The sequence below is a fragment of the Ascaphus truei genome, chromosome 4 (genome assembly GCF_040206685.1).
Source record: "Ascaphus truei isolate aAscTru1 chromosome 4, aAscTru1.hap1, whole genome shotgun sequence".
Taxonomy (NCBI): domain Eukaryota; kingdom Metazoa; phylum Chordata; class Amphibia; order Anura; family Ascaphidae; genus Ascaphus; species Ascaphus truei.
The window spans coordinates 131759901-131775487 of NC_134486.1; the positions used below are offsets into that span (position 1 = coordinate 131759901).

The 15587-nt window shown below is 39.4% G+C and overlaps 1 protein-coding gene across 8 annotated transcripts in view; it reads left to right on the forward strand.

Moving 5' to 3' along the window:
- Window positions 1–15587, forward strand: part of BIRC6 (baculoviral IAP repeat containing 6) — a 240383-nt gene that overhangs the window by 68503 nt on the left and 156293 nt on the right. For 6 of the 8 annotated variants that reach the window (XM_075596608.1, XM_075596614.1, XM_075596615.1 and 3 more), the window contains exons 24-33: window positions 37–224; window positions 1712–2008; window positions 3715–3814; window positions 4549–4763; window positions 7215–7423; window positions 7909–8255; window positions 9127–9346; window positions 11584–11717; window positions 12365–12502; window positions 14958–15085. In XM_075596608.1, the coding sequence (XP_075452723.1) occupies window positions 37–224; window positions 1712–2008; window positions 3715–3814; window positions 4549–4763; window positions 7215–7423; window positions 7909–8255; window positions 9127–9346; window positions 11584–11717; window positions 12365–12502; window positions 14958–15085 (1976 nt within the window). The remainder of the gene's footprint in view (window positions 1–36; window positions 225–1711; window positions 2009–3714; window positions 3815–4548; window positions 4764–7214; window positions 7424–7908; window positions 8256–9126; window positions 9347–11583; window positions 11718–12364; window positions 12503–14957; window positions 15086–15587) is intronic. The other 2 variants (XM_075596613.1, XM_075596612.1) reach the window with 2 other exon arrangements.

Below are 15587 nucleotides of genomic sequence, written 5' to 3' on the forward strand. Positions count from 1 at the left end.
CACATGCTTCTGCATTCTTGTTTTGCTCCATGCCAGTGAGCACCTTTGGCGTGACCCCCGCTGTGGGCGGTCTCTCTGCTGGGACAGTGGGAGAAGCCTCGACAGCTCTCAGCTCTGCGGCCCAAGTTGCTCTACAGTCGCTCTCCCACGCCATGGCCTCAGCTGAGCAGCAGCTCCAGGTACTGCAAGAGAAACAGCAGCAGCTTCTGAAGCTTCAGCAACAGGTGGGAGGACATTTCCTCACGTTCATCTCGAACCCCACACGCTGACAGCACAGACACCAAGGCTCCTATTCAATATGCTGTGAAGCATATATTCCCCTTGCTCGTGAAGATTCAACCTCTCCTCAAACGTGTGGAGATGAAACCTTCCCAAGCAAGGGAAAGGCCACATCATAGCATATTGAATAATGGGCCTGTGTCCTGAGGTCCTTTTGATTTCAACTTGCTCCACTAGAACCTTTCTAGAATGTTTTTCTGTGCTTTTTGCTCAGGAGCAAGCAAAACGTGAAGGGTTCATGAACATGCTGCACTGTACATTTAGAACTTTTATTTTAAATGCTGAGGTCCGGGGAATGTTCATTTGAATGCTCATAAGCATACTGTAATGAATAAGGGAATAATTCTTCCCCAAAGTTTTTCTGTTGCTCCTTGGCGAACCCAGAGAGCAGCAATGGTTTCCATCTGTAATTTATCTATACACGCACCATATAGGCAGACAATCTAATTTGGTAGTTAAGGCGTACACACTATACATTAATGTAGCAAATTGTAATTTGTACCAAAGATATTTGAATCTCGGTTCTCTGCCATGCATTTGAAGCCATTCATTAACTGTTAACTGTAATGTACCACAGACTATATTATGCTAGTAAGTTATTTCTTTTGAGCTATCAGAATATTTCCATCTCTCCAGGAGATTTTGGTTATCTTTGTGCACAATCTGCATTAAGATGCAGTCTAAAAGCATCTTTAGAGTAACGTGGCTTTTAACTGACCTCGAACATGTAATAGATTTCTTATAAATGTTTGATTCAGATTTGTCTTTGTAATGGTAAATTAACATTTAATCTGTAAATTGTTTTAAAGCTCTCCACAAAACGACAATAAACAAGTACATGTACGGCACGTCATCATTTTGCTTAGGAAGGCAATTAATATAAAATAACAGTTGGGCCCATGTTATTGAGTATGTAAATGAATGCGTTGCATGTGTCCTTGCTCTGTTATATATATATATATATATACTCCAATGGTAATGGAGTACTCCTGAGTATGCACATAGAAAATTAGTCCTCTAGTGAGGTAGCTAATCATATTCATATGTAGTGTAACTATTAATGAACTCTCATAGTGATATGAACATATACGCTTATATTCATAGGTCCCTGCTGACTTTCTTTGTGGCAAGTCTTGGACAGAGAAGCAAAGCTGGTGCCACAAATTATTTCAGTTTCTCATTAGGGGCTTTTTTGTAGGTTTTGACATATCGGTCTCTTAACGTGTATAATCTTCAGATCGGTGTGCAACTGTATCTCGTTTTCATTGGTTAATGCACAGAACTTTTAGCCCATTTTGATTTATTGTACACACAATATTTTTTAATATACAATTTTCTTATATATATACTGTAGGCATCGTTTTATTTTGAGATAAACAAATAACACTATGAAAATGTTGCGTTCTGATTTTTAACGGTTTCCTCTTTCCAGAAGGCAAAGCTGGAAGCCAAACTGCATCAGACCACGGTAGCTGCCGCTGGCCCAGTCCACAACTCTGTGCCTTCCAACCCTGTGGCAGCACCGGGATTTTTCATCCATCCTTCCGATGTCATCCCGCCCACCCCTAAAACCACACCGCTTTTCATGACCCCGCCGCTCACCCCACCCAATGAGGCAGTGTCGGCTGTCATCAATGCAGAGTTGGCTCAACTGTTTCCGGGCACAGTCATCGATTCTCCACCTGCTATTCTTGCTACACATAGCAAAAATACGAACAAGTCCCGAGCGGTAAATTCTTCTTATTTTTTTTTTTATGGCAACAGCAGTTAATATTTAATAGTGATAGGGATATATCCAGGCCCACATAGGCATACTCACTCAGCGTGATACTCCGTTAAAACGGAACCATTATTATTATTTATTTACAACATGCCAACATATTCAGCAGCACAATGGGATGGGAAAAAATAGCAACAAATACATTGGTCCATCTAGTAAGAAGGTCCCTGCTCCATAGAATTTAGTCTAAAATATTAATTCTACACCAACACTTCTTGTAAATCAAAATACTTATTTGAAATTGTATCTAACTTAATTGTGAGCCTTCCTTTAAAGTGCATAACAAAAACATTCCACTATATATACTGCTTTCCTTTGGGAGCCAATAGTTCACTGAGGTAAACATGCAGTCAATATTATGGCAGTTATAAACGAGTCAGAAAACTTAAGTGGCAGCTATTTATGACAGTCCTCTAAAAAATAGCTGTACATTAATTAGCTCTCTATAGTAGAAAGTAAGTACTAATATACATGGAACAATACAGAAACAATTGGTCTTTGCCTGAGGAGATTGGTGTCATTAAAGATGGACAAAGTTACCTTTTCTTCCAGTTCATCAGGGCAGAGGGAAGGGTAGTCCCTTGCTCGTGGTGGCCTGGGTTCAGCATAAAGCCTTGTTTTGTTCCTTATTATTTAAGGCAGCATACATTTGTAAGTGCGACCAATCAATCAAAAAATGCGCCTTTTAATAAGGATTTACCAAGTCCCTTAACACTTTTTGGATTCCACGCTCAGTGGTTCAATTTCAGCTACTTTTAGGTGGAAATTGTGTTGACTCAGTAACTGTCAGTGAAAGACTTTTTTTTTTTTTTTTATATATATATTTTTTTTTGTGCTTCTTGACTGACACTATACTTTTACAGCAGGGCATCATCAACATTTTTAACATATACAATTTTTGTGTTGAAGACCACTGTATAATGGGGTTTTACATGGCCCCCCCCCCCCTTTTTTTTAAATTAAACTTTACCTTTTTTTTTCTTTCTTTTTTTACGCTCAAATCTTTAATAGGGTTTTTACTATGAATGCCGATGTATTAGAAATAGGATTTAGTGAAAGTTTAGAAAACGGTTTCTGGTATCCTTATACATTGTTCTGCAGGTTGACATAAGTTGTATTATACTTTTTTTAAATCATTTTTGTTCTAATTATACGCAAATGTGAAACATTTGACAAATCTTAGATATAATATCTATTTATAGAACACATTTTTTCCAGTAGCTTTTTTTCCCCCATAGCGCTTTTACATATTTAAAGCAAACAGTTGCCTAAAATATAAGGAAAACCTTTAAATCTATAAAAGAAACCACAAATAAGCCATCAGTATAGGATGCACAGAAAATAGAGCGGAATGATACTGCACGTATTGAATCCCGGGTAGGTTGTGGTTCACGCATGAAATGCCTTGGTAAAGAGGTAAGTCTCGAGTAAGATTTCCTGGGAGGAGGCCGCTCGAACTTTACAAAGCAGAGTATGCCAAAGAATATCCAAAAAGACGTTCGACTATATCTGGAAAGACATTGTATGAATAAGTGTCTAACAGTCATGATAGTGTGAGTAGTATCTCAACTGTGAATGTGTTGGTCTCATCTTTCCCTCTGGAGGCGTTATTGTGGCCTCTTGATTCCTTGATCTCTATCTATCTTTTCTTTCAGAATCAACTAGGGTCTGGGCTTGCACTGGCTATCTCTCATGCTTCTCATTTTCTGCAGCCACCACCTCATCAGTCCATCATTATAGAGCGTATGCACTCTGGTAAGAGAAATGTTGTGATGTCTTACTCCATTGCTCATAAGACATGTCTCCTGAACAAGGCAAAAATAATTTTTTCACACAGCAGTCCCTCAAATTAATAAGATAATGGTGTCCTTTTGGTAACCTCTTTCTCCATCCTTTCACACTATTTAACTGAAGGCTCTTCCTAAGATGACAGAAGCAGAATTCAGATCAAATCATTTCAATTAGAGAGCTGCTATTGTTTCAGTGTTTGATCCCCAATGAAAGGCTTCTAAATCATACCATTTACTTATGTTTGTTTTCCTTGACTACATTTGTGAATGTGTTTATTATTCATAGTGATGTTAATTTGGTTTAGCGGTTTTAATTTTGATTGCTAGGATGTTACTTTTATCTATAGAAGGGAACTGATATGTTCGTAATACACACATACACACACACACACACACACACACACACACACCCTCACACACTCACACACTCACACACTCACACACTCACACACTCACACACTCACACACTCACACACTCACACACACATACACACACACACACATATACACACACACACATATACACACACACACATATACACACACACACATATACACACACACACATTTTGCTGTTGATCAACTGGAATCTAAATTGGACCTTGAGGGCAAATCTTGTGTGTATATGTATGCTGTATGTAGATATAAAAAAATATATAGTATGTATATATTAATGTTTTCTGTCACCCTCCTCCATAGGAGCCAGGAGGTTTGTGACGTTGGACTTTGGGAGACCCGTGCTCTTGACTGACATACTCATTCCCACATGTGGCGATCTGGCATCCTTATCCATTGACATCTGGAGTTTGGGAGAAGAGGTGGATGGGAGAAGGCTAGTGGTTGCAACAGACATCAGCACACATTCTCTCATTCTGCACGACTTGATACCACCCCCTGTCTGCAGGTTCATGAAGGTAAGGGGACACTATGTCAACTACGGCTAGGGCGGACATTAACCTTAAATGAGTTGGATAAATCTAGATCCCTATCATTTGTTGACATTATCTATTAAATCTATGGCTTATTATTGTTGGCATACATTAAGTATCTCCCATAACTCAAAAGAACCAACAGTAATTATATGGTTAATGTTTTATATCTTCGTGGTTCATGTGTTAAAAAATACAATAAATGGAAGTGGTCTTGTAAGTATTTTGTAATAAATGTAGATTAAGACTTTGGTTGTTCCTTTGTGCTCTGCCTTTTGTGTGTCTTAGTGCATGTTAAGCTGCTGTCTACCAAATCGATTCTCTGATATTGGGGAGGTATACATTAATCTAATTACTTAACCCTTGGAACAAGCAACAAACAATATCTTCCTATCCCCACTTCCAAAATTAATATTAAACGTATGTCAGTGCATTAAAATGGTAATTAAATCTTAATCTATTACATGTATCACCGCTAGAAGTTGACTTTTGTTCTAAGTGGAACTGCACTTTTCAATACAGTATGTAGTGCCATTTGGTAACAACATCTGGCATTATTCAATTCCTCATACCTTTTTAGAAGTTTTTCTGAATTGGGCTATAAAAACTCATCTGGACAACACAACAAATAATGTACAAAACCTGCTTTAATTGAGGACGCAATGCTCTAGAGATCCCACAGTTGCAGTGATCGGTGATAAATACCATAGCAGGAGTGCCTATTGCTGGCATTTATTTTGTGATTGACCTGGGAGCTTTAGCAAGCAGCTCACATGCCAGTTACTTCTCTGGTTAATTTTGGGGCGCAGATAGACTGTTGCATATGTGGTTGTAATTTACTACACTTTTTGGGGCTAGAGTAATGTACCAAACAAAGAAGAAAAACTTCTATTTTCTCGCGGGTTCTTTGCGGTTTATTTTTCTTTTCATGTAGCAGGTGGCAATTAATTATTTTTAATAAATGGCAATACTGTCTAAAATCACAATTGTGTAAAACCGCATTTGAACCAGGGAGTACTCCGGAGCGGCAACATGCTTTTTTATTTTTTATTTGAAGATGCGCTGACCCCCTGGTTCCCAAGATACTTGCAAGTCTGGTTGCCCATGTTACTTTCTGGATATTTATACTATGTCGTCCAAAATAAAGCTGCAGTGTCATCCTCATTTGGCAGCCATTTTGATTTCCCTAAAGGGTAGAAATAAATTGGCAACTAAACCAGTAAGTGCTTTGGAAGCAAGGGGGCTCCCCATAGCAAAACAATTGTGACATTCTTGAGGACCCCCTCTAGTTAAAATGCTGTAGAAAAGAAACAAAAGTGGGATTGCTGCATTGGCACCTTCAGTGCCAGAATCTGTTCACCTCCTTGACCATGAACACTAGATACTTTACTTTGTGTTTCTTGGAGATGAGGAGGAGCGCAGGCAGGTGTAGCAAAATATGCAAAAGAAAATAACATATATAGTGCAGATGGTAAACACTGTGCAGATAGGTGTAATCTATAGTATAGAACTCACATAGATCGCAGAAAATATCACATGTCAGAGATCCTTCTCTCTCTGACTGGAGCCCTTTGAATGGTAGCAGGGAAATCCCTCAAGGCACGGATATCCCTCAAGGCACGTTTCGCCAGATGCTTCTAATTAGAACTCCTGACGAAGCATCTGGCGAAACGCGTAGAGTTTACAGTGAGGGAACAAGCTCTGAAGGACTGGCAGAACTCGATCTAAGGTCTCTTCTATTGGGAACTTCCGCCCTCAGCCGTGACGCGATAGCGGAAGTGACGCGACGGCTGTGACACACGCGGAAGAGAATCCTGGATACTGTGAAGCTGCCTACACCTGCACCACCATACAACGAGCTGCGGTTCTCTCCTCCACCTGATTTTTACATGGCGAATGTGAGTGTAATATACTCGTGTTATTTGTTTGAATAATACAATATTGGAATAGTATGCACTATTGTGGCTTTTCTTCTTATCCATACATATCCGTGCCTTGAGGGATTTCCCTGCTACCATTCAAAGGGCTCCAGTCAGAGAGAGAAGGATCTCTGACATGTGATATTTTCTGCGATCTATGTGAGTTCTATACTATAGATTACACCTATCTGCACAGTGTTTACCATCTGCACTATATATGTTATTTTCTTTTGCATATTTTGCTACACCTGCCTGCGCTCCTCCTCATCTCCAAGAAACAATCTACCCTTCTGGGACCCGGAACTGTCCCATCAGAGGAAGTTGAGCTGCACTTTACACTTATTTATTTTTCACTATTGGTGTTATATTGTGTGATATTAGTTGTATTCCCAACAACATTATTGGTTCACTTGGGAGCGCCCAATCCACTTCCCCACCCATCCCCTTCACCTTTCCCCACATCCCATTGTTTTGCACTTTACTTTGTGGTCTTGATGGCTTTGTGCCTTCTCTTCAGATTACCGTGATCGGACGTTACGGAAGTACAAATGCCAGAGCCAAGATCCCGCTAGGCTTTTACTATGGTCACACTTATATCTTGCCTTGGGAGAGCGAACTGAAGCTAATGCACGACCCACTGAGAGGAGAAGGTGAATCTGCAAGTCAGCCAGAGGTCGACCAGCATTTAACCATGATGGTGGCGCTGCAAGAGGATATCCAGTGCAGGTCAGTCTCTCGGCCCTGTCCAGCACAAGATACCTGCATTTGGAAATGATCTTCTATTTCCTGATTGGTTGCAATCCATGCTAAAATACAACTGTTTGTACCTATTTAAGATGAATTCCAAGTCCTTTTAAAAAAAAATATATATTATTATTTTGGGCTGAGGCTTGCTATAACTGCACTATAGCACTCCCTTCCAGCTCTGTGTTTGCAGTATAGCGGTCTATAGGGCATGGGGGCAAGCCCTTTGAACTCTAAAATCTTATGGACTGTGGTTTTCTTCTTCCTGTTTACCTTTGGGATATTATCATAATATCCTTGTATTTTAAATTGCCTCTGTGCTTACACTAGAAAGTGCTGTGTCCAATTGTAGGTTTTAAAAATACTGCCATTTTGCCTGCTCTAACCTCTCATAATATGGTGCTGTTTTTGTGAATGGGAATTTCTGGCATTGTGTAAACCTCGAGGATTTTGTTTATCTCGCACAGGTATAACCTCGCCTGCCATAGGCTGGAAACTCTGCTGCAGAGCATAGATCTTCCCCCTCTCAACAGTGCCAACAACGCACAGTATTTTCTACGGAAACCAGACAAGGCCGTGGAGGAGGACAGCAGAGTTTTTTCTGCCTACCAGGATTGCATACAGCTGCAGCTTCAATTGAACTTGGCTTATCACGCTGTGCAAAGGCTCAAAGTGGCTCTGGGCATGAGCAGGAAAACCCTGCGGGAGCAGTTTGATTCCAGAGAGCTGATCCACACTTCCTCAACTGAACAGCTGCGCACAATCATCAGATACCTTCTGGACACTCTGCTCAGCCTTCTCCACTCCTCCAATGGTTGGTGAACACTTCTCTCGATATTTTAGCTTTGATTAAAGCACAGCTGCCACCAGTCTAAGTTCTTTCAAAACTAAAGCTGTCTCACATTTTAATCTGGTCTGTAACTGTTACATACGCCTATAACACATACATTATCTCATACTGTGCATGCATAATATAGGGTTGTAATGTATAACCATGCTCACTTAATGTAACTATGTATTTGTCGTCAGCATAATTGAAAACGAGGGAACTCTCAATGTATTACTTCCTGGTAAAACATTTTATAAATAAATGTGTACAGATCACTGTAATACTCGCATATTGTTTTAAGTCAACTTAACTTAAGTTCCACTTTCTCAGCATGAAAACCTTTCCTGCTTTTCTTAAGGCCAAAGATGTATACAAATCTAGAAAAAGATCTGAGAAGTACAAACATTGAGGTCTCTTTTGCGAGATACAATTTCTGTGTCATTCGTGTAAATAATTGTAGTTGCTGTATTCTGCCATACTTTTGACTGGGCCAGCATAAAAAGATTGCTTTATACAGAAATGATTCCATTGTAATTATAGCTATGTACCCCCAAATGTTTTTACAACTAGGGTTTTAAACACCTCGTGTAAGTTCTATGCTGCAAGTTAAAAAAAAATAAAAAAAATTCAGCAACATGTTCTTGTATTCGTGAATATTCCCTTATATTACGGGTTGTACATCAATCAATATGTCCTATCCTGGTGGCAGAATCCAGAGGTGTATTTTACACATCAAAAACATGATATCTAGATGCTATGTGTGAAATTTGCACAAATGGTATAGCCAAAAGGTGCAAGGAATCAGAATTGTATTAACCTGGTAATAACCTAACCTGGTGTTGGTTTTTGGTTATAGGACACTCTGTTCCAGCTGTTCTCCAGAACACTTTCCATGCGCAGGCCTGTGAAGAGCTGTTTAAACACTTGTGCATAAGCGGGACCCCAAAGATACGACTGCACACCGGCCTTCTGCTGGTGCAGCTTTGTGGAGCTGAGAGGTGGTGGGGGCAATTTCTCTCCAACGTTTTGCAGGAGCTCTACAACTCTGAGCAGATTCTGATCTTCCCTCAGGACAGGTAAGATTAATATTTTAACCCTTTGAGGAGCTACAGTGTACTTTGGTAGTGGTGCAAGTTGTCTCATATTGAGAAATCCTGCTGAAAAATAACATACTGGGGTAAGGACTACAAATTAGAACGGCTCTTAAAATCTGTTGAGTCTAAAATCCTAATAAGCCTCTCAAAAAAGCAGCATGGAATAATCTGTCTAAGTACAAAACCTAAACTCTCAAAACCACCAAGCTATTAAACTTGTGTTACAAAACAAATGCGAAAATGGTTAAGGCAGTGTTTTTCAACCTTTTTTATGGTTACGGAACCCTAAGTGAAATTCTGAGGAACCCCCAACCATCTCTAATAGCACGTCCGTGATGAGATGCATTGTAAATTCTTCTGTATTTGATACAATTTTCAAATAACCAGAAAATTGCAGGGAACCTGTTAGGGTTGCCTGGGGAACCCAAAGGTTCCTAGGAACCCTGGTTGAAAAAGCCTGGGTTAAAGAGTTGCTTTGGTGAGTTGTAGCAATGTGTTGGATTTTCCTGTCTAAGGTTGCTTACAAAGTTCTTTTAGAACTGAATGTAAACGGCACAAAAAGGCAGCAGCATTTCTGATTCTGTTGGTGGATTAGAGGTTTTTTAGCATTAAATCTTCAAGTAACTGGCAATAAATATTTGTATGGGCCGCAATTCCAAATTATGCTATTTGGTGTGTGTATTTTGCACTTCAATACTAACCAATAGGTAACAGAACATACTAAACTCTTGCTGATAGAAAAGCACATTAACCTGCTGTTGAATATAATGCAAACTTTTAGTCGGCTCTCAATAAACACTATTACCCCTGTAAAATGGTCTAGTTTTGACCAACCACTCAAATATCCTTATAAACTAAAAACCATAAAAAAACATTAATGGTGACCCAACCGCTCAACCTAATATTCAAATATTAACCTAAATCCTGTATAACACGGTGCACATAAAAAATTGACATATATTATCAAAGTAGGTCCCAAGAAAGGGGCCAGAAAAGGTCCTATATTAATTATGCACTGTGTGTGGGATATATTAAAGGGACTCTTAGCCTGTGAGAACTCTGTCTCTACAAGGGATCAATACCCATAGCTGAGATACTCTGACATGCACAGATATATGTCCACATAGGATGAAAATAGAAAATAATAAAACTTTAATAACATCAATCTAATATGAACACACGTGAACAAAATATGTAACAGGGGTTAAACATTATTGTTTATAGCTATATACATACATTAATTTCAGTCGCCAGCCCATTAGAGGATTTTAATTTCACTGTATATTTTGTTCACTTGTGAATATATTAGATTGATGTTATTAAAGTTTAATTATTTTCTATTTTAATGCTTTGTGGACATAGACCTGTGCATGTCAGAGTATCTCAGTTATGGGTATTGACCCACTTGAAGAGACATTGTGTTCTCACGGGCTAATAGTCCATTTAAAATTTCAGATGTGTGCAAACTGGGGGGGCGAGAGACTTTTTCTTGTGAGGGGGGGGGGGGGAGCAGCTCACGTACCCTGCTTCCGTGTCCACTTGTCTCCATGACAACGCGGCGTCAAATGACGCTGTGGGTCACGTGCCCCTGAGGCCTTATTTGGCACCACCGGGGAGCGCGACACGGGGAGAGCAAGCTGGGGGGGGGGGGGGGAGGTGGCGCAGTATGGATAGTTTGCGCACCCCTGTACTATATCATACAATGAGTGCATAATATAGGACCTTTTCTGGCTCTTTTCTTGGGAACAACCGTGATAAACTAAAAACCATCCCGTCAAACAGACCCGTGTTAGGCGGCGCTTATAGTGCCTGTGCCGAGGACATACTTGAAAAGAAGAATAACTCTCGATGTATTACTTCCTGGTAAAACATTTTTATAAATAAATGTCCAGTGCCTGAACTTGGGACGATTTTTAGACTTCAGCCTTGAGAACAACTTTGATGTTTTGGTTTGTGTATGTGACCAATTAAATTTGCCTGTAATTAAAAGCGTTTACACAATAATTAACCCTCAAAGATAATTGTCAGCGAGCAATTTACTGTGACTGTAAAACTCTCAACTTCTGTGCCAGTGGCCAGCAATGCATTGCAGAAGGCATAAAGCAATGCTTTATTGGTGTGTTGATATGGAATTCCTAGGGCTTCATCTAGCATATTTTCATGAGCCTCACTTATGTTAGCTTTCATAAATGTTTTTTTTCCTTGTGTTCTGTCTTTAGGGTGTTCATGCTGCTTTCTTGCATAGGCCAAAGATCACTTAGCAACAGTGGAGTATTGGAAAGTTTGCTCAATCTGTTAGACAGCCTTCTGTCACCTCTGCAGCCTCACCTGCCTACATATAGACGTGTTGAAGGTAAGCACCCATTTTCTTTTATCCCTTTCAGCAATTTTCCTGGTGCATTATGAATGATTAAAATCGATAGCTTGTATCACACATGCAAATCAAATGCTTTGTATCACATATGGCTGTATTTAGCTATAGCAGAGAACATAACTACCCTAATTTGCTCCTGTTTTCAGAAAAATACCATCAAATATTTTCTGCTGGATAAGAACCCCATTGATGGGAGAGTACAGTTATACATTAGTGCCCCCCCCACCCCCCAGCATTGAAGAAGCCATTCTTTTTGTAATGGTGCAAATAAAAATGCATTCTGTTTATTTTTTGGAAAGGTCTTCTAGACTCAAACTAAGATATTGCAAATCATATGTAGAAGTTAAAACCATATCCTGAAGTGCCTGTACTTCTTTCGTTGGTTCTCTAGATATAATTCTGTTGAAATACGTAAAGGAATAGGATTCTCTCCTTCACAATTAAATGATCAAATAATGCTTTGGAAAAAAGACCCATTGGTAGTTATTCATTAAACTGTGATGGTGCCAACCGGGGCACTATCGCATGGAAACTCCCATTGGCTTTGACGTCCATTTGTTAGAATGACTGTTATGAAGCGATTGATGGTTATTGCACTGTGGTGAATACTATGAATAATTCCATAGGTGTGTTGGACATTCCGATGATTAGCTGGGTGGTTATGCTGGTGTCTCGTTTACTGGATTACGTTGCTACAGTAGAAGATGAAGCTGCAGCAGCTAAGAAGCCTTTAAATGGGAAAGAAAGAGATCGCTTCTTATCCGGTATGTGGGAATTGCAAAAACACACTTTTATTCCAGGGGAATAAGGGATTGTCATCAGCATGATTGTCTCTTATTTTTATATATATATATATATATACTAATAGTAATTTGCTAGGATTTTTGGTGAACCAAAATGGCCACTATTTTAATGGGTTATTGTATTTAAGATTTCGATAACGCAGTTTACATATTTTTTTTGTGCTCTGCATTTTCATTTTTAGTACTGTGCATATTTAGTGGAATATTAACACATCTGTAGCGCTATATAAAATGCTTCACAATGTTATATATGCACTTGATGAATATAATACCAACAAGGTTATAGTCCAATGTCCTGCAGCCTAGAAGACCTGAAGGTCTGTTCAAAACCTTCTTGAATGAAATGCAAAAAGAAACAGTCCTCCTTGGCGCTGGAACGTTGGTTGATGATGGGATTTCCACATAAAAATGTGTGGTGGGATCATTCAGGCCGTCACCAGACCATTTCTCCGGTTCTCCCAACGACTGGAAACAGTGTTTACTGAGCACCGATGTGTCTGTCCTGCTTGGAGTTTCAAACGAGCGTCCCTCGTATGATGGTATACGCGTCCACTTCCGTGTTTGTCCGATCCAATATCAGTGCGTGGTCACGTGTTCCTGAGGGATCCCTTCTCTGCGTCATGACACACCTCCTAGATATAACAATCTCATTGTGTTGGAAATCGGCGAGGAGAAATTAGGTTAACGGCGATATCTAGGTGTGCCATTTGACGCGGACGAAGGGGATCCCTCAGGACCACGTGCTGACGTCGAATCGGACGAATGCGGAGTGGACGCGTACACCATCATATGAGGGGCGCTCGTTTGAAACTCCAAGCAGGACGGACGCATTGGGGCTCAGTAAACACCGTTTCCGTCGTTAGAACAACCGGAGAAAGGGTCTGGTGACGGCCTGAATGATCCCACCGCACAATTTTATGTGGGAATCCCATCTTAACCAACGTTCCAGCGCCAAGGTGGACTGTTTCTACTGTACATATTTAGTTTCAGTCCTAACTTATGGATAGTACGAGAGAAAAAAACGAATATGAGCTCTAGGAGAGCAGGAAAACTATTGAGTATTAAAGCATATATAGCTGAGGTCCTGCGGGTTGTGGAGGTTTAATACACGGAGTAGTGAATGGAAGGAGACATGTTGAAGGGTAATATAAGACAAATAAGAGCAATTAAGGTACCTGTATGGATAGAGTGTGACCCCGCTGTACTGTGTACCTCCGTTGACTGCTCTTGTCCTTATCACGCGACTCCAATTTGCCCGGTAACTTATGGATACAAGGAACAAAAAAATTCTATGTAGCACACAAGAGACTGACCGTAAAATACTTTTCTACTATTATTTTTGCCAACACATTAAAGGACAATAAAGGAGCAATAAAGTTTCAGGGCTGCAGCCCTTTCGTCCGATCACCACTCCGTGTAAAGAGCGGAGCAATTAACAATCATTTAAATCGAAAAATGAAGTCACTCGTGTGGAGGCTCCAAGGAGAAAGGAGGACTGTGCACATGCTTAGTTATCGGTACCTCAAGGTTGTGATGTCACATGACGCATCACTATTAGGTCTACCCTTTGTAACCTGTCATTGTCATGGCAGCACTGAACACCAGTAGAGAATTAGTGCGCACACGTTTTTAAGAACGAAACCATGTATAAATACCAGAACGGGAACCATACTGTAGAAGATAATTAAGCAAAACAAATGTATATCATACAATAGAATTACTATATACACGAGATATCACCAACCTCCACAAATCCCAGTGGTAACGCTAAAAACACCCTCAATTCGTTTTTCTAAAAGATCAAATGATAGGACTGTAAGCTGTATTATCCCTATTCAAAATTACTACAAAAGGGAAGAAAAATATTGATCAGTGAATCAATATATAACTTATGGCTGTTAGTTTTGGAACTTTTTCAGTTTGCTTGAAATATGCCAAAATAACCTTTTTTTTTTTTTTTTTTTTAATCCAATAATCTTGACCGTCTTTAGCAAAAAAATCTTTCTCCTATTTGTATTTTTATTTTATTATTATTTATTCCCTTTTCATGCTCTCTTAAACATTGTTAAAGCAAATGATCAGCTCCTTTTGGGCAACAATTACATTTTAATCGGGAGTTATATAAGTAATTTAATATTTTACGTTATATAATTAATTCCCCTCCAGCTCGTTACACATTACAAATGTTGTCCTCTTGACCAATATAACCCCACTGTACCAGTGTATGCATCATGCATGATAATGAACTAAATAAGTAGCTGGAGTGGGACTGTAAATGCATTGTCTTGTATACCGATCTGAAGCGGTTTCATGTATTTTTAGTTAAGTATGTTTGGTAATTTTTCTCAAATGCCCTTGAGTAGTTTCTCATAGAGTTTTATTTATTATGTGCCTGTTTGATGTATTTATTCCATAGGTAACCAGTGGAGTTTTATTAATAATAGCCTGCATACTCAGAGTCTGAACAGATCAACAAAAGGGAACAGTAGTTTGGATAGGCTGTACTCCAGAAAGATCAGAAAACAGCTTGTTCATCATAAACAGGTAATCTGTATGGGGTGGAGTCAAGTGACCTCTTTGTAATCTGAGTGCAAGAAATTATTCGTGCCCCTGCTTATCTCTCAGGTCTTTTTTTGAAGAGTAGTTTGTTATGCATTTGCTGAAGAGGCTCGTATGTTTTTACAAAGTCGAATGATCAAATTATTGTATGTAGAGCCAGACTTCTGCCTGGAATAATATTGTTGTCTTTAAAATGTATTGACCTACATTTAAAATTATTTTACATGGGTAGGATGTGACTCTATATATAGGGGTGACTACATCAGGCACATTTTCTCGAGTTTCCTTTTTTTTCTGCTTTAGTCACATCTAGCTTACATGCGATTCACCTTATTGAACTACAAGCGCATGTCAATATTAGTGCTGCATCCACAAAATCCTTTTCCATTTAGATAATAAAACGCCTTGAAACCATTAATACCTAATAATCGCAGTTAACAATTTCTGCAGTCACAATGCTATACCGGCATACCCCACATTAATGTAC